Below are 19,950 nucleotides of genomic sequence, written 5' to 3'. Positions count from 1 at the left end.
TTAACTAATTTGTTTCAGACGTCATTTATGCCTTAACTGCTGTTATACATCAACATACAAAAACAGCTTCTAAGCCAAATAGCAATATCGAGATTAAATTAAATGTCATATGTATATAAAATCTATTTTAGTGTTTATGCACTCCAGCGAAGTGTACTTTTTTCCCTTGTCCATCTAAAGCCTCCATTAAGCTTGATGTAAAACTAAATTCTGAGCTACTTTCGTCTTCCTGACCTCTGAAAAAATAATATAATTAATAATCTGTTATATTAAAATGTTTCGGTTTTTTTATGTTGATAATTTTCTCTTGAAAAAAGAGAAGACATACAGTGTATCGAGACTTGTTAGACTGCCGTTCAATGTTGGCATACTAACAAAACCATCTATCTTCAATAATTCGAGGTAAGAATTAATAGTGGCCACATAAATTCCTTTTGAACCAGCTGTGCCTAAATAACGTGGACTAGATAATTCGATTAAGGTACGTTCAGGATTCCTTTCCGAAGAACTATATGCTTCTGCATCGAGTTTCACAATCTCGACAGACGAAAAATGAATAATAAATAAGTACGGTTTGCAGAATGCTAAAATAAAGTAATAAGTTATGTGATTAATATATAACATTAATATGTAAGTAAAATGATATCTACCAAAGGAAAATATTTACCAAAAGCAAATGGTAAATGATTCCACACTGGATCAATAGCGCGAGTCCTTCTACCATTTTCGTCTACAAATACACCAAACTCATTGTAGCACAGTAAAAGCTCCGCCGTGCCACATATATTTGAAATATTTAGAACACACACAGGAAATGTGCCAAGTTTTGCTGCACCCGATATTGTCGCTTTAATTGAGCTATTGTCTTCTTCTGGGAATTCTGTGAATAAATGTTTTTTTTTTCCAGAATTATATTTCTTATTCTCAGATAAAAATTATTATAAATTTCCTACTCGTATCATGAGAAATTACTTACTAGTTTAAGAATTGTGTGTAACATATAATTTTCTTTGTGTACTTACCATCTACAACGTAAGTTTGCAGATCAATCTGTAAAAATTTGTCACAACCTACAATAAGACGATTTGTAGTAAATATAGCACAACTGCAAGGTGTATCAAATTGTGTATCAAATTTATAAAGCCTGACGAATTCTCCGAAATCTTCTTCGATTTTCCATTTCAATAATCTGCATTAATATATAAAATATTACATCTAGAATTATATTTCAATATTGTATTATATTTATAAATGAATTGAAAGTTACATACATCACACGAGATGTGGTTGCGGCGCATAGTACATTGCCTTGTAATTGGTAAAGATGGCAACTATCAGAGATAGATAGTACAGTCTTTGTACCGATTGCTGGTCTAGAACAGTCGGCGGCCAATGCATTATTCTTCAATAGCCTCAAGTTGCAGTATACTAATTCCCTGTATTCACCGGCTATCATTAAAGCCAGATCCAAGTGAGAATGTAAAGAAAGCTGGTGTATTTGCTTGACACCGCGAATTGTAGTGAGCGTTTGAGATTTTGAAGCACAATATGAAAAGAGACCTTCTTTCGCACCTAGCAAAAGTACATTTTCCGCACCCAGATCCACAACACAGTTCAAATCCAACTAGAAATAAATGGATAATTTTAATATAAAATCGGAAAACGAGAAACTAATGCAAAATTTTATACAAAAAAGATATTATAAAAGAAACAACTATTACAATTAAATTTAATTTGTTAAATGAAAAACTGTTAATCTTGTCTTTTTGTTTAGATTTTATAAAACTGATATATGAGGATTTAGTTAAATCTTAACACGTCACTCACCTGATGTTTTTCTAATCTGAGTAGAGTTTGATACTTTTTACATTTTGATATAGGATACGAATTTTGAACAGTAACAATCTTTAAAGTTTCAAGCCATTTCCTCTTATCAGCTTGACTCAGTGCCATGACGTCCAATCTAGATGAAGGCCAACAAGTTGTCACAGAATTCGACTCTATTCTAAATATAAATGGGATGTCAGATTTTGCTGTATCCAATACATCAGGATGTTGCACTACTTCAGAAACATTAAAGCCATTATTCTCTATTAAATTTAAACGACTGATTGGTGCCACTCCCGTACATGGCTGACGTTCGTAGAGATACAGACACGGTTCTTCCAATTTCAAATATTTTCTTTCCCAGCAAGATTTTGATTTACTAGGAACTTTTACCCATCCTTCCATAAAAATTTCATTCTCTTTGCAAGGAGCTTTTTGTAGATCCTGCAAAAGATATATATGGATATATAAATTGTTATTAGTCACGAGATTACAAATAAATAATAGTAAATTTAATTTTTTACCGTATCTGGTTTATCCGGCTGATCTATCGCCAAAGTCTGAACGCTATCTCCGATCGATGATAAACTCTCATCGCTATCTCTATGAGATTTAGGATAGTATTTAGACAAACCACTCGGTAAACCACAATTGGCAGGTACAGACACCGCACATTTTAAATGCGTCATAATTTGACACTCGCTGCAAATCCGAGCATGTCTTCCAAACTGTATAGCCTCTGGACATGCTGCACATTTTCCGGCACGCATAGGCAATTCAACATTAAATCTATGTGGAATGTTGTGTCCTATCCTTTGCGGAGATAACTGCCTAAGTAACGAGGTACTAGTTTCTGTAATATTCTTCACCATTTTGCCTTCGCGTTCTGGCATCATCGGAGACGTAGGTGCAGATGCAGGCGCGGAAGCAGCCCTAGCTTTCTGGATTAACAGCTGATCTGTCAACGTCTTCACCTTTGCTTGTTCTTTAGCGAGCTGATTCTCCAATTCGCGATATCCCACAGGCATGCTGGTACCCATAGGTGGCACGTTCTCTTTCTGTTTCATACCAAGCATTTCGCATATCTTCGTCTTCTTTTTTTTACCACCTCCTTCCAATTGAAATTGCAAATAATCAATCAGTTTAGTTTGTTGCTGTATAACACTTTCATACTTTATCTCTCTTTTCTGATAAAACTGTCTCATCTCTTCTATGACGGTTTCCAACTCTGCTATTCTTGATCTCAATTCCTGACACTGATCTATGCTATTCTGCAAATTATCCCTAAGCACGAAATTTTCCTCTTTCAATTCATGCACTGTCGTCAAGTATTCGCTACTTTCTTCTTTCACGACTCTCGACTCTTCTTTAGCAGCTTCTAAAGCATGACCCATTTCCGAGAAATCGCATTCCAATTCACCACATTTCGTATTTAATTCTTCTACTTGCATAGTGAGTTCCTGAACAAGTTTCTTATACTGGTCCCTTTGAACGATAAGACCGTTTCTCTCGCTTTCTATATCACTTGTTTCAGATTCCAACTGTTCAATGTTACGTTCGGCAACTATTCTTCGTGTTTTCTCCTCGTTCTGCACAATATGTGCTTCACGAACTTTTGTTTCGGCAGCTTCTAAGTCTCTTTGTAGCTTCATTTTATCCTGAATCAGCATATTCTCGCGCGTTTCATGATCGCTTGTTAATCTTTCATAGTCCGTTAACTGCTCTTCTAACACTGTACAAGTTTCCTTTAACAACTCATTATTTATTTCGTACCCTTTGATATCCTGTTCTAGTTTTGCGATTTTAGACTCGAGATCTGTGACTATCTGTGTCAAACGCCTGTTCTCGGCATTCTGAGTATCGACACGCTCTTGATTCGATCGTATTTGCCTACGAGTCGCATCCAATTCTCTACGTAACGATGCACTAGAAGTTTGTGATTCTTCGATTTGATGATTAGCTTGAATTAAAGCCTAAAAAATATTTTTAGAGAAATGAATTAAAAATAACAAAAAATAAATTTGCTTATATTTTAATTTATATATCCATAAAAACTTAAAAAAATTTTAAATATTTATAAAAAATATATACTCTTTGTGCTGAATCTGCTTGCATTTTATGCCTAGATGCCTCTTTTGTAATATCATTCAATGATGTCTTCGCGATATTTAATTCTTCCAATAGTTTCTTTGAATTTTGCTCTTCCTCTTTTACTTTATCATTTAATTTTTTTAGTAACTTTTGATTTTCTTCCTGTAGAGTTTTTATTTTATCCTGTAGAGTTTTTATTTTATCCTCAGCTCGTTTAGCTTCTCTCACAGCTATACGTTTATCTAAGTTAGCATCTGATAATTCTTTTTCTTTCTTCCATAAATTCAACTGGGCTTGTTTTGCCGTTTGTTTTTCAACTGTTAGTTCTTCTCTTAACGTTTGAAGTTGTTGCTTCAGTTTTTCTGTTTCTTCTTGTCTGTGAAATACCTTTGTATCAGTGGCTTCAACAATTGTTGCGCGAGTTGCAAGTGGTACTTCATCTAGTTGTTTAAGAACAGCATTTTCTGCCTCTAACTTTGTAACACTAGTTTCTAAACGTTTTAATAATTCTTCTAAATTGCACACTTTGCGCAATTGTTCCTCTGCAATGAAATAACAATTAAATGACAGAATAGTATACAAGAATAATTCATAATATTTTATGTATAATTTTGTTTACTTTCTTTTTCCAAAGAGTCCTGTAATCTCTTTTGCAATGCAACCTTATCTTGTGCTGCTTGTTCTAAATTTACAGCAAGCGCTTCACTTTGCTCTAAATTCATCATGGTTTCATTTAGATCAGATTTAGTAACCTATAAAACAAAATTATTGGATTAAAATTTAAATATAAGAAACAAAACGGATTAAGAACCAAATATCATTAGCCAATTATTATTCACATATAAATAAATTACGCATATTTATACATGAAATTCAATATTATATATATTTAAAGTTTTTAGCGAATTTATTAAAGCTACCAATGATGGCACGAATGGTTCGATTCCACCTGCATCCCATATATACGATTTTTCGTATTCTGGAGAATACTGCTCCATCTTATATTTTTAAGGAACAATATTGCTCCAATGTGACTTTGACTAATGATATCTAGCTTGGCTCTAATAGTCCGCTTTCTGTCTTATATTTGAATTGTACATTCATTTGAATCTATTATATTATATTATATTATTACAATTATTAGATTTAACAATTCTTTATCACATTAATATTATGTTGTCATTGTTGATGTCATTGTTTATTAGACATAAAACAAAGATAGAATGACACAAATAGCTCTAACAGCGTCTCCCCAAACACATTTTAATTCTCAGTTTGCTTAGCTTCCCTCATACTAGTACATTTATCTAAGTTAGTATCTAATAACTCTTTTTCTTTCTTCCATAAATTCAACTAAGTTTATTTCACCGTTTGCTTTTACATTTGAAGTTGCTGCTTCAGGTTTTCTACTTAAAATATTTAGATTACTTACTTGCAATTGTTGCTTTAATTGTTCATTTTCAAGATTCATCCTTTCCAACTGTTCTTGCATAGTTGTAAGCAACTGCTCTGATGACTTTAGATCATCTATCTGTCTCGCTCTCTCTTGCAGCTGTTTACGCAAAGCTTCAATCTCGGTGTCTCTTGCCGGTAACGTGGCTTGTATAGTACGTAACTGTTCCTGGCAATCTCTTAATTCATTTTGAGCAAGTTCTAAAGCAACATTTAATCTTGACTCGCGGCAATGATTTGAATCCTGCTCGTTTCGCAACCTAGTCTCGAGATCTGTGTTCTTTGCCGCTTCAAAGTCCAATTTTGCTCGTAAATCGGCTAATTGATTATGAGAGCGCACAGCAATCTCCTCTAACTTAATTTCTACGCCTTGAACACTTTGTCTACTTAATTCACGCGTTTTCGCCAAGGATTCCTTATATTGTGCCTAAACATTTATTAATAAAGAATTAACAGTATTGATACCCTCAATTTATATTTACATTTTACCTTCATATAGTTTCTTTATGGAGTTAATAACATTACTTAATAGATAATTATATTATGTTGCATTCATTACATTATCAAATGTAAGTTACCCACTTGAAATACACGCAATTTATCCAATTCTGCATTTGCAGTTTGCAGTTCACCTTCTGTCCTTTGTAAACGCGAACTCATTTCATTATTACTTGTGCATAATTCTGTTAATTTTACAGTTTGTGCTTCAATATGCTTATTTAATTGTGTAATTTTGTCTTTCTCTGCATTCTCCCATTTTCGCTTAGCGTCTCTTATTAATCCAAGCGCTCGAGTTTCTAAATCTCTTCTCTCTTGTCGCTCCAATTCTATCCCAAGTGATACATTAAGTTTTTGTGCAGCAATAAAAACATATCTTATATTAAGTAGAACAATCGTGGGCTATAAAGTATATTTTTCTCCACGAATGCTTGTATCAATTTGACAATATGTGAATTTAACTATTATAATTGTTATTAAATTACGTACCTAACGTCCTTTTAATGCCTGCCAGTTCTGACCTTGTAGTTATCAATTCTTTTTCCAGTATATCCCTCTCCTTATTGGAAGCTTCTAATTTTCGTGTTTTCTCCTCTACCTGAGATTCCATCTGAGAAAACCTCCTGATCTGGTCCTGTAATTCAAATATTCTCTTTTGCTTCTCTTGAATTTCTTTATTTTTCACATCTAACTTCGTCTCTAACTCCATTTTTTCTTTAGAAAATTTATCCGGTTGTAGATGCTTAGGCAATTTATATTCTAAGTATGGAGAATATCCTGATCCCGACTGAGCTTCAGTTTCTGCAGCTTCAGCTACAAAGAATAAAATTGTATGACATAAAAAAGAGGAAAAACCATTAAAAAATATATATATAGTAGCTCTACATTAACCAAATAGATACAATTAAACAAGTACAAACCCAAACTTCTCCTAATGCCAGCTAATTCTGATCTTACAGCCACTAATTCCTGTGCTGACTTGTCTTTTTGTTTGACGCTTGCATCCAGTTTCTGTGACTTTTCGTCCGGGTCACAGAAATACTTAGGTTTATTGTAAGGCTTCTCATAGGCCTCCAATGCCTTGTATCGTTCGTATCGTGATCTCTCATTGTTTCCTAACTCCATGACTGATTATTTCCGAAAATCGCGTGGTTATACTCAAATACGTTTAATCATAGGTCTGTTTTCTGTGGATGAACTAGTATACACTTTTGGAACTTAAAGTAAAACAAGTATATGTATGATATTTGACAAAAATTCTAATACAATCTAGAACAGGAATAAAAAACAGACCTCATGACGGCGACCAACGACGACGCTCCGACTCGTCTACAATTCTTCTTCCTCTTAATTAGTTAATAGCTCTTTACTCGTCTGCCTCTACTCGTCTACAATGTCTACATCCAAGTCGATCAAAGTTTACGTTGCCACTAATGCCACTGAACCGCACTGAACTTCTAACGGTCACGATCAACTTCGTGCGTACAATTTAAATATAATACGCTGCTTGCGACGTCAGAGTGCGCGCGTGATTTTAGTGACAGCGGTGATCTCTGGTGATTTCTAGCGATAATTTAATGGGAAAACGTCGATAAAGTAGATGTATCGGTAGATACAAGGATTGTATTGTGCCGCAAATTACGTTTACATGAAATGGTAAATGTTTATAAACGTTTTTCCTTCGAGTTTTCTGTAATTTTGTAAATTTTTATATTTTTATGTGTAGAATATATTCTGAAAAGAAAAATTATATCGCTCAAGTACTGTTTCTTTTTCTATAATTTTACAGTTTTTTGGTGTCAGTAAGTGAGAAAATGATAATTTAATGATAATTCTCTGCTTTAATTAAAAATATATTTTGTATAATTTAAATGAGAATGGACTGTATTTCGAAATTCCTTTTTTATCCTTTTTTGCAGGGATATAAAAACACATTGAAATAAAATGCGACTTGAACGACTTTTTCTCTATAGCACAAAGTTGTACAAAAGCAACACTGCTGCAACATTGCAGCGACATTTATGTTGCAGCAGTATCGCAGAGATTTTGTAGTGATATTGCTGCAAATTTTGTGTTGTATGGGAATTCCATTTTGATCAAGATTTTCGCATAAGTACACATATTTATAAAATTACAGGAAAATCAGAAAGAGGCGATAAACATTTTTTTACTAAACATTTACTCATAAAATATTTACATATTAGTATATTTACATTAAGCTCATACGAATCTTTTTTATTTAAATAATACTAGCAATGTAAAAAAGGAAAGACTTAAATTGATTGTTAACATGCTGACTTTAATATTGATAAATAAAAATATTTAAACGAGAAAAAAATTATAGTGTTGTTTAGTATAACAATGAATATAAGCTTAAATAATCCATAAATTGTTAACAGATGATACGTAAAACAGTTTACACGAAGATGTGGATTATTAAACGCATTTTAAACGCATAACCTTGCTCTATATTGAAAAAAATCTTAAGAAACTACAAGATAAATTATAAATTTAAAACAAAATTAAATTGATCTTTTAATAAAAATGCATCACTAAAATTAAAGAATCAACTATTGAAATAATTTTCACATCTTCTTACACCAGTATATATCATAATTAAATATTCTTTTAAGTATTTTATGAAATATCTGTGATTATTTGAATATGTTTAGGATATAGGGAAAATAAGATTATACGCGGAAAATATAGAAAAGAAAGGTATTCAACACAAACGAACGTGGCAAGAGTATACTGTATTTTGTCCTTTTAATCATTACCATACGAACCGTTACTTACAAACTGTGATTGTGGTTCTTCCTAGTCTGTCAGTGTCTCATGTAACTTTGTATGTGTGTGTGTGTGTGTGTGTGTGTGCAAATTGTGTGTGGATATGTATGTTCTCTTTCATGAAATTACATTTATCGTCTATTTAGCATTCCTTAGCAATACCATTAACGCCATCGTTTTATTGATATTATCATTAATTAATAATTACTTTGATACAATAAGGCGCTATATACGGTAGTAAATAATATATATAATAATGTATAACTTTATTATAATTTTAAATACATGAGCATAATAAATTTAGCATTTGAGGCGATAATTAAATTATTTCGTTGTTTAATTTCGTAATTGCTCTATGGATTTTGTAGGTTTACGAGACGCTCTATAAAATCGAACGTACGTTCCATCAATAAAAACGTTTTTAAATAACGCGGAGTGAATTTGCCACTATATGTTTTGCAAACTCTTGTACATATTTATAAATATATATACGTATATATGTATAAAACATACATAGACTCTACATGTAAATATATATATATATAAAACATACATATATATATTTATATTTATAGACGCGTAAATATAATCGTTAGGATGCGTATATACAAAAATATGTACAAATATAGGTATTTTCGTTTTATTCTTTCGTTATCACCCTCCTTTCATTTCTAACGGCCAACATCTACATCGTGGTTTTCTTGATATACATATAATATGGCATCCGTTATCTTAGAGATATCTCTCGTCAAGCTACCAACGATCTGAATTAACAATCAAGATCTTTCTATTTCCCGTTAATTATCAAAATTTTTATCATTTAGAATTCAGAACAATCGCAAAGACGGTGTGTTCTAGTATTAAAAGCGACGTCCAAAAATTTCTCTTTTCCGCAATATTTTTATTATATTTAATTTAAATTTAATATGTATGTTTTTATTATATATTATATGTAATTTTTTCATCGCAATCGATGAACATTTTGTTTAAAATAATACAATTTTCACATTCTGAAATTTATCATCTATTACAATACTTTTCTTTTATTTTCAAACAAAAAAATTGACAAATGTAAAATCATCTAGACAAATGCAACATAAAATATCTGTGACCGATCCTCAAAAATATTATTTCTTATATAATCTTATTAATATTGAAAATAAGTATTCACCTTTGAATCAGATATGTAGATATTTACTTTGAACCTTAAAAAGCAGTTATTAATTTAAATCATCAAATTATCATTTATTTGCGAAAATGAGTATTTTTTGTTGTCACGCTTGTGTCTGAATGTTCATATGTATCCACGGTGTGATAATATGAGCAACATAACGACGTGAGAGTTTATATTGTCTGGTAAATCGTGATACAACTACCGAGGTTTATTACAAATAACTGTAGTTTAACCATCTTACGCCAGTATCAATATGGCAAATATATATATTACATTAAAAAAACTATGCAATCTAAGCAAAAATTATCTTTCACTTGTTTATTGCAAAAGAGAGAAGAACCATCTCCTCGTCAATTGTATCACGATACCCTTGTATCGGATACCCTGTATATACTAGCGGCACTTTCTCGCGCGACTAATTCAACAATAAGGCACATTGTTGCACAATCTGCTGGTAGAGGAGTGTTTGCACAGTTCGAGACAAAGATCATGATGTCGTTTTATACATACAAATGTATAAAACCACCGAAAATGACATCACGATCTCTTGCTGATCACTCCGTCCTTCCAATTTCCTGGTACCTATGGCCTCAAAAGTACCACAATCCGAAATCCCGGATGATGAAGGCCTACGTTCGTCCGAAAACGATTGGGAAAAGGCAGTCTGTTTTTACAACTTTGCCAAAAAGAGCGATCATTGATGATAATTTGGAAAATTCCAGCTAGGACTAAAAAAAATAAAAATAAAGTTGCAGCTGATTAATTTGCTATGGAAAATTAATGAGTAAAACTTATGCGAGTATTTTGTTTAATGAAATTCTAATTTTAAAAAAAGATGCAAAATCTGAGTATAACGAAGAATTTGGCTTTATTAGATTTGATAGTTTCGTCAGAATTGATACGCACGAAGGACACTTGGATTATTTTCGCTGGATTTATTCGTAACCCGAAAACTCAGAACTAGGAAACCAAACGCGTTGTAAAACGACGATACCGGAGTCGGAGCAAAATTCGCTAGCCAACCTGGGCGCAGCCTTTTTTCGTTAGACTTTCAAATCGCAGACCAGCTGCTCGGTGGGTCATGTGCTCCGATGCACGGAGGGAACGAACGACGCGACATGCGAGGTTGTCGCAGTCGCGATTCCGCGACGTAGACTCGGACGAGTCGGATTAAACAATTAAATAGCCTATCGTAAGGAGTATCGTTTAAATAATTTACGTTTCTGTATATATACACAATCATGCTCGCGTTCGCGTATAATTCTCGCTGCTGCGTTCATTGAAGGATTGCTTCTGACATCCAGCATTGGCACATGCACCGTTATCACTGGTCATTGGTTACACCGTCAGCTACAGCAGTTTTGCAATTTCGACGACAATACTTTATGCATCTTATCTTTTCGAGCTTTTTGATGCGCGTGTTTTACAATTTGCGCATGGCACCTGGGATTCAGAGTTAGGAGACCGCGGCTTTGCGATCACTATTTCTCTTTCGTTTTTTCCTGTCCTGCTACTACTTCAAATTCAAAGAGAAATATATCTATGAACGCGGAATTACAGCTTCATCGCGCGACAGCTGGTGATAGAACTGGAACATGCGCGACTTTTTTCCGGTCTTCATACTTCCACACCGAGGACCCTATCAACAACATATTCGTACCTCTTCGGCTCTCCATTGCCATTCTTCTCAGTAGATTTCGGTAAAACTTCTCTTTCGCCGTTTTCTGAATTTCTCACATCGGTCTCCGCCGCCGGTCGACTTTTAGCGTTCACAGATTTACTGTCGGCATTGGACAATGCGACTTCGTCTGCGTTGACAATCACGGTAACAACATTTGTGGCACTTCGATCCGTGACACTGCCGCTCTTCGTGACGGGCAAAGCACTTCCACCGGAAATGTTGTTCGATCGCGTTGTCGTAGAATTTATAAAAGCACTGGTGACAGGCTCCGACGCGTACTTTCTATGCGTGTGCGATGTCGAAGAACATATACCTTCAGTCCCGAGCTCCTCAGGTGGCAGAACAGGAACATTCAAATTCACTCGCGTAAAGAAAGCCATCTTTTCTCTGGAAAATGATATAATACTAATTTATCAAATGATCTTTATAAAAGATAATATTTTTTCTTACTAATCTTTATATAATCTTCAAAATTATCAAAAAGTTACAGATTTTCATTGAGATTCAATTTATTCGAAGACATAATTTTTGATTAACACCCAAAAATTAACATCTTGAATTAATAATTATTTCGGACATCACTCAATTACTTAAGTATTATGAGATATTATAGATATCTAAATCCAAATCACAAAAAAATTGAAATAAAAGATGAAGAAAATAATTTTGCAATAAAGAGAAACTTGTCACTTACTTGAAGGAAATCATATCGGGTTTTCCCTTTCCAGCTTTCGTTTTCCTCAACTTGTAAATCTCTTTTGAAGTTTTCTTTAACATCTTCTCCACTTTCTTATCCTCAAGGCTCTTGCCGTTCCTGCCACTTTCGGCCTGTGCTATGAGGTTTTGAAATTTCTGATCTTCTAGCAGCCATGTTGCTAGGTCGGTATCGCCTCTTTCACGCGCTTGTTCTAGCCGTTGTTTCAATTCTCGTAACCTACTAAGCTCATCTTGGAGATTATTCAGTTTAGCATGCTGCGCCTGGAGATCTAATTCGAGGTCCAAAGACGTCCTAGCTGTCGGCAGCAAATGAGATGACTTCTTCGTGGTTTTGTAACTGAGGGCGGAGGACGGTCGACGCCATCGCAGGGAACGTCTTTCTACTGAGTTCCGTTGGAAAGGTCCGCCTCTGCGATAAAGCGGCATACTACTGTCGCTGTCGCTGCGATTAAGCTATGTAAAACAAGATAAAAACATTAAATTCAAGAAAAGACATATTCTTTGAGATGCCAAAACTTGCATTTAAAGGTATATAAAGAACAAATTCATGAAAAGCAAGTAATAAAAATTCTGCAATCTTTATTGAGGAATTATCGAAATTTTAAATTCTTGTTAAAAACTTGTTTTATTCTGTACAAAATTTTGTATGGAAAAAACAAATGTATCAAATATGTAATAGTCAAGAAAATTTGATTAAAACTTACCCGACAGATGTAATGATTTCTGCTAACGGCTGCGCTCGGTGAGAATGTTTGACTTCTTTTAATCACAATAGAATTTTTGTCGTCATGAATAGCGCCGGGTGCAACACCAGCCGCAGAAAGTTTTCTTTGCTTGCCTTGTTCCGGAATAAACACGCATTCAGTGTTTGTTTCCTTGTCCTGCGTTTGCCTCGTTTCCTCGTTCAATTCTTCATCTTCCTGTTATGTTATAAATGGAGAATCGTTATAAATTTAGAACTGATATTTTTTCTTAATAAAAATTTTTATAGTCTCGACAATAAACAATTTAAGATTCAGTGAAAGTTTAATTCTCATCAAAAAATAACGCTAATCATAACGGTCGCGGTGATAGAAAAATATTAAGTCCTAAATTAAATCAATAACTTTTAATCGCTTGATGTTCACGATTCATTTGATAGTAAATTCAAAGCAATTGAAACATTAAATAAATATCATTTATACTATATAGTAACATTACTTACCTCGTGCTCCAAAACATCCTCTAGAATATTATCCTCCACCGTAAATTCCACGATAATACCTTCCTCGTCGCTGTCCTCGCTCCCACTTTCACTACCATCATCCTCATCTTCTTCTTCTGGACTACGTAGACAATTCAGCTCTTCCAACCTTAACGTTACGGCTGACTGCAACTCGTCTTGATTCCTCGTCAAGGTGGACGTTTGGGAACTAATTATCGTACTCTCGTCACTACTCTCTTCTTTCGTATTTTGTACGCTCCTATATACCGAAATATCCGATTCCTGCTTGTCGTGTTTCGTCAATCTGACGCTCATAGAGGTGCCGTTGGTACTAGTACCGGGACTATCAGATGGATGCATGAAGCGGAAGGAGAGTATATTGTACCATTTTACGCTAGGAGATTCTGGACTAAAGTCTGCCAACGAGACTTGTGCAGAACCCTGTAATCAGTAGAAACCGTCCAGAATGACAAATGGCACTATGTTCTCTCTCAATTTAGCAACAATTATAACTATTTCTTTTCGAGAATATGTAAACTTTTCATCATTTTCGTCAATAAAGAATTGAATATTACTTCTCCAAATGTCTCTCAGATTTTCGATCATAATACACTATTAAGTGAACATCGTAATAAAATTATCTCGGAGTGAGAAGTGAAAACTTGTTACATAAATAAAATAAATTTCAAAAAAAGTATACATACCAAACATTTCTCGGCTTCGGTGCACCAAAGTGTCACTTGCAGCGTTTTCGTGTACAATTTGTTAAGCGGCACAGCGATCGGAAACGTTTCGCCGAAAGTCGGTTTTCGCAAGTCCACGACGGATTTCGTGCAACACGTATGATTGATGGGTAATTGCATTGGCAACAGTGCGGCTTTGATGTATCTGAAATGCGAGATAAAAATGTTATTTCTATGGATAAAAGGGCATTTCAACGCGTAGTTGTACTTTCAGGTCGTGGACTCGCTTGCGAGCTATCAATTATTCTCTAAAAGAATATTCAGACGAAAACAAATAGAATTCGAAAGAAGGCTCGGTCTCTCTCTCTCTCTTTCTCTCTCTCTGTCTCCTTCCTTCTCTTTTCATTCATCGACGGGATTGGAAAACGTGAGTTCACCGCGTGAAAGATGGATCATTAATCAAACGCTCCCGTGTAACTATATACATTAATCTGTCTCTCTTCCTCAACCGTCGAAGCGTCGTGCCGTTTCGTGAATTTATGGCTGGTGGCCGGACACAATGGCCGCGAGAATAAATTCTTGAGTGGCTGTAAAGCTAATTGCGAGACATGGTATCGCTGATAATAGCCGACTCTTACGTAACGAAGGTGAGCGCGATACGCGGCTGGTCAATGATCCAGACACGAGTGCGCGACAAGGATTTCATAATTACATTCCAATTTCAAAGACGTCGGTAGGGGCCCGAGTGATCGATTGACTGGCCAACTTGGGTCATTAAGATCGCCGATTGCAAACGGGGAATAGACAAAAGTCGAGTGCATTTGCGTAACTCGTCAGCAGGTTGATCTAACATTATGCAATGAAGTTATTTAATCGGTAAAGTTATTTTTAAAAATAAAATCCCGTTCGTGGATAGTCTGAGATATTTAACGGCGGTTATATTACGATATTAACTAATATAAGACATAAATATTTATCTTATGTTTTCTAAGAAATAAAAATTGAAGTGTAAATGACGCAATGGTTGGAGTACTAAGACGTGGTAAAATATTGCTTAAAATATATCATCGGTTGAAAGTAATTAGAAAAAATCATCATGTAGGTACTCACACTTGCGCGTTGTCGGGTATGAAAAGCGCGGCTAAATTTCTCGCTCGTTCAATGCCAACATGAAGTAATCCGTCACTCACTGAATACCTGATAAATGTAAAATTATAGATTTCAATTCAGTGTTTGTTTGTTTCATCTAAATTATCACTAGAATGAAAGCAAACTTCCGTAAAAATAAAATAAAATAAACTTGTATTATAATAATTTTTCGTAGTTAAATAAATAAATAAAAATAATGTTTACACGTTATTTAAAAAATTATAATTTTACGTTATTATAAGAATAATAGATATATGATTTATCATATAATAATCTTTCTGCAGCATAATGTTTTCATATATTATTTTTTGTAATGTTCACATAATCGTTTTATAGTAATATATATATCTGATAATATAACAAATTTTAAATAAGTATATAAGAAAAATATTGTCTGCAAAAGAAATATACTTTTATAATATGTTATGACACTTTTATGCACATTTTTATTATATTTTGTTCGATGTTTTTATAATATATGTCCATAAACAAAATATACCTTAGTTTAATCTGCACTTGTGCGGTTTCTAGGCTCATTTCGCCAGAAGCTAATGGGTCTACATCGGAGATGGGCCCAGACATTCTTTTTCGGTTGCACGCCTCGAAAACACCCGAGTCACCTGCGACGCTTTCATCAGAAACGGCGGCGGAGACGGATCTAGTGTTGGTACCGGAACTACTGGCTCTCGACCTGATCCCAGTAGGCGGTGGTGTTTCACTGATCGGCGATAAGGGGAGTGATTCCTGAGGCAGGGACGATGGCGGTACCTGTTGCTGTTGCATCTGCGTGCCACTCGCGCCAGGCCTGCCCAAGCCACTGCCCTGGGACATATTACTCGATTGCAGCTCGACGGGTGGATGGGGACCGACCACGAGTTTCAAACGATCCTGCATATTGATGGAACACGGCTGTTCTTGCTGTGACGCTACTCCTTGTTGCTGACTAAATCTGAACTCCGACAAACGATCCTCAAGTTGATTCCCGTCCAGGTGAGATGCGGCGGTACCGCTAATCGCTGCCATTGTTGTTGTCGTCGCTGCAGGTGCCACTCTCTGATATTGCCTCCTCTGTTGTTCTACCTGTTCATAGGCAGGCGGCGGACCCATTGGCGCATTTTCGTACAACGGCGATACCGGCGGGCTTACACTGGACAAACTCGATCTTGGGGAAAGGCTGGGCTGAGATCTACCGGGTGAGGGTGTTCCGACGAGATTACTCTGTTCGGAACCGCGCAACAGTCTTTCAACACGTCTGTGGAGGTCAACCATATCGACCGGTCGTTCTTGCTGTAAACTGGCCGATCCCAGACACTGCGGACCACCGTAAATATCCGTGAAGCTAAGTCCAGAACTGAGAGAACCTTTACTACTCGTCGTACTGAGACTACCGAGACTAGAACTACTGCTCACCGACAATGTACTAGCGCTCAAAGTTTTCAATTGACCCTCCAACATTGCCATTGAGCGCAGTGCGTTTCTAAGTTGCTGCAGCAGCAGTTGCTTCTCTTCGTGGAGCCGTACGCGATCGGTAATAGTTTTATTTGAAAGTTCAAACGCGGTATTAAGGTCTTGCTCGAGCCTGCGAATTTCCAACTGGATCTTCTTCATGTCCTGTTGCGTTCTCGTGCGTGGAGTAATACTACGTAACTCCCTCAATAACTGTTCCTTTTCTTGGAATAATAATAGCTTGTCCTTGTCGCTCTCAGTTTGTCCCGGCGTCACTTTTTCTTCGAGATCCGCCAACTGTTGTTGTATATGCTGAATCTGTTTTCTTGCCTCATCATATTGCAACCTCATACGTGCCATCTCAGCTAGTCGAGTACCGATCGGTACCAACTCGCCCGAGAGATCAGTCTGGGAGGCCGTGCTGAGCTTCTCCTGTGGCAAGCTGAGCGTGCTAGCTTCCGGACTGCCCTCGCATAGTTGCAACCTTGTCAGTTCATCCTTTAATTGTGCCAGCGATTGCATCAGCTCAGCCTTCTCCTTCTCGCCCGAGCTTAAAGACTTTTGGATGTTGCGAAGTTCCGTCATGATCGCCTGCGCTTCCATAATATTGTAGCATCCACCATGATGGGTGCTCAATTTTTGTTCCACACTGCAGAAAGAAGTAGACCGCAGGAGTTAGAAGTATTCTCAAGTGTTGTAAGTACTACAAATAACTGGCGATATAATATGATAGTTATTAATTAAAAAAACGTCTTAAAATTCAATGATATCTATAAAATTTCGATTTCTTAAATAAAAATTATCATTAGAATAAGAGAGTATTATTAAAATAAATGTAAGAGGAGCAAAATTTTTCATAAAATCTAGTAAAATGCATATAAATCATTTTCGTTACAGACTGAGGTTAAATTACTTAAATAAGTTTAATACAAAAATGGGCCATCGCCGACTTAATGTTCGTCTATGTAATACCTCGCGAGAGTATCTACTCCTCGTTGCGTGCAATTCATCTCCGCTCGAATTTGCTCGAGTTCTCGTTTTAATCGAGAAACTCGACTCCTTGCAAGTGCCACGTCTGATTTAAGCAGGTCAGGGTCGTATTTGGTACTCAAGGAACTCGAGCTGGAACACACTGCGAACCACAAATGCCCGTCAATATTTTCCGATGGTGAGAACTTTTTTACTTACACTCGCGTTACAATCAATTTAAAATCGGATATTTTACCACATGTAAAATTCAAAATATGAAAACTACTAATCGTGACAAATTCCATAATTCGCAGCAATGTTCTGTAATTTCATTTTAACGACACAACACTTTTCAAATGACAGGATTGACGAAGCATTCATAAATATCTGTATATAACGCGCACAGTATATCCAAGTAACTAATTAATTCAGGAACCGATAAAAATCCTCTGTATGTTAAATTACACTCACAACTTGTACGCGATGCGCCAAGGGTGGTCAAGGCGTTATTGAGGTGATTGTACTCATCCTGAGCCAGGCAGAGCCTCTGATGTTTTACGTCATAAATCTCCTTCTTCGCCTATAACACAAGAATTTGAACCTTTTTAAAACAACCTTTTTAAAACAATTGATTTTCATATCAATATCATATAACACTTATTTTCATATCTGTCATCACTGCAATCGGCAAATTCTTTTTTTGTAACATATAAGACAAGTTAATTAAATGTGTTAAGAAAATGATAAAGAATGAAGGAATAATTTGTCGTAGTTATGTAAGTTTTAAACGGTAGTTATTTAAGTTCTAAGCATTTAGGTGATATTGTGCTTCCATAAATAGCAACACTGCCGAGCTGCATAGTTTGCAATTATTTATTTAGCGATTACGTGCAAATTGCGCGCGCTAGAATGTCAGATGTGTTTACTTATATACGTAAAGGAAAATGATATGTAAAGAAATGTAAGTGAGAAAGATAAAACACAATTTTCCAAGAAAATAAATCTAAGAAGTTAAATATCTTCTTTAAAACATAAAAGGGACTCTTCCCAGCGTTCTTTTAAATAATTATTGAAAAAAGAATTATAATATTTTCACAAATTAATTAATCAGAATCAAAAAGATTTATCTTAATCATGCAAGTATAATCCTTAATATCATGTGCTGATATATGCTGCGTTTAATATGTTTCACATAAAAAATATAATTAAATATTCCTATTATGTAGTTTCACGATTATTATCCCATATGTAGTGTGTGTCACTGTATTCCGAATATTTGGAAGAACCACACGAGGTTTCCTATGCAAAGAATACATCACGATACATCGATCTCACTAAAAAAAAATCTCGACCGCTCACATTCGCTGGCACACACGTTTCATCATCGTAAGAGAAAATATTTACAGTTTTAACGCTTCGATAATAAAATTTTGCGAAGTATCTTCTAAAAGACGAAAACGTAACTTTGCGAAGAGAGGCACTAAAGTACACAATTTCCGTTCTCAGAAAAAGGAAGCAACACGCGATGTCAACTGACGAAATCGAGTACTTCCAAATATTTGTTACGAGTAATCCCAAGTAAATCCTTACATATTCGCAGTAGTAATACGCTGTAGTGTCGGTATCGTTGCGCTTATAACACTGTTCCCAGTAGAACCTCTGTATCTGCTCGTCGTTCTCGTAATCATTGTGATAGCACATTTTCATGCGATATTGAGACACGATGTTCTCGTAGATTTGTTCTTGTTGTTGCTGTTGCTGCGGCTGCTGAATTAAACGTTGCTGTTGATACTGAAGATATGATGGAGGTTGCAAACTTCTCTGCTGCTGTTCCAGCGCTTGTTGCTGCTGCTGATGATGATAATTATTCACGTAGTTACGGTACTGATGTGCCGGTACGAGTACGCAGAGGGTGTACTGACGGTCCATGCCGAGTACACGGTGGACTGTGCGCACTCTCTGTGGCTACGCGATACCTTTCTTCCTCCTATTTCTCCTCCTCCACCTCCGCTTTTTCCTCTTCTTCCTCTCTTCTTTCTATTTCTCTCTCTCTCTCTCTCTCTCTCTCTCTCTCTCTCTCTCTCTCTCTCTCTCTCTCTCTCTCTCTCTCTCTCTTCCCGTCTCCTTTCGTTTTTCCACTTCTTCACTTCCTCCTCTCGATCCCGTCTCGTGCCCTCCTGCGCTCTCGTGCACTCTTCTATCTCCTCTTTTCTCCTCGCCTCATCTTCGCGAAGGCCTCCTCGAGACTGGCCGGTGTACGGGGCCCGAAATT

At 35.8% G+C, this 19,950-nt stretch overlaps 1 protein-coding gene across 1 annotated transcript; it reads right to left on the bottom strand.

The window, feature by feature from the left end:
* On the bottom strand, positions 1-19,718 carry LOC108760390 (uncharacterized). The gene is made up of 23 exons (XM_018506325.1): positions 19,269-19,718; positions 18,150-18,258; positions 17,682-17,841; positions 15,763-17,358; positions 15,225-15,311; positions 14,136-14,319; positions 13,432-13,872; positions 12,932-13,147; positions 12,205-12,680; positions 11,453-11,897; positions 6,789-6,999; positions 6,358-6,681; positions 5,953-6,197; positions 5,351-5,797; positions 4,538-4,670; positions 3,919-4,460; positions 2,352-3,800; positions 1,828-2,271; positions 1,272-1,624; positions 1,023-1,189; positions 668-880; positions 329-584; positions 1-236 (listed from the first exon to the last, which is right to left on the bottom strand). Exons 1-23 carry the CDS (start codon positions 19,605-19,607, stop codon positions 128-130), a joined length of 8,946 nt encoding a protein of 2,981 aa, XP_018361827.1. The 5' UTR covers positions 19,608-19,718; the 3' UTR covers positions 1-127.
* Between the last annotated feature and the right edge of the window lie 232 nt (positions 19,719-19,950).

The sequence above is a fragment of the Trachymyrmex cornetzi genome, unplaced genomic scaffold (assembly GCF_001594075.2).
Source record: "Trachymyrmex cornetzi isolate Tcor2-1 unplaced genomic scaffold, Tcor1.1 scaffold108, whole genome shotgun sequence".
NCBI lineage: Eukaryota > Metazoa > Arthropoda > Insecta > Hymenoptera > Formicidae > Trachymyrmex > Trachymyrmex cornetzi.
The sequence above is the reverse complement of the archived record's forward strand: the minus strand, read 5'-3'. Positions and strand labels throughout refer to the sequence as shown.

Coding starts and splice junctions, on each gene's coding strand:
- LOC108760390 (XM_018506325.1), bottom strand. CDS start 19,607: ATGGACCGTCAGTACACCCTCTGCGTACTCGTACCGGCACATCAGTAC. Junction 17,842..18,149: donor TGGCGCATCGCGTACAAGTT/GTGAGTGTAATT, acceptor TGTGGTTCGCAG/TGTGTTCCAGCTCGAGTTCC. Junction 6,198..6,357: donor AGGCATTAAAAGGACGTTAG/GTACGTAATTTA, acceptor CACTTGGGATAG/AATTGGAGCGACAAGAGAGA.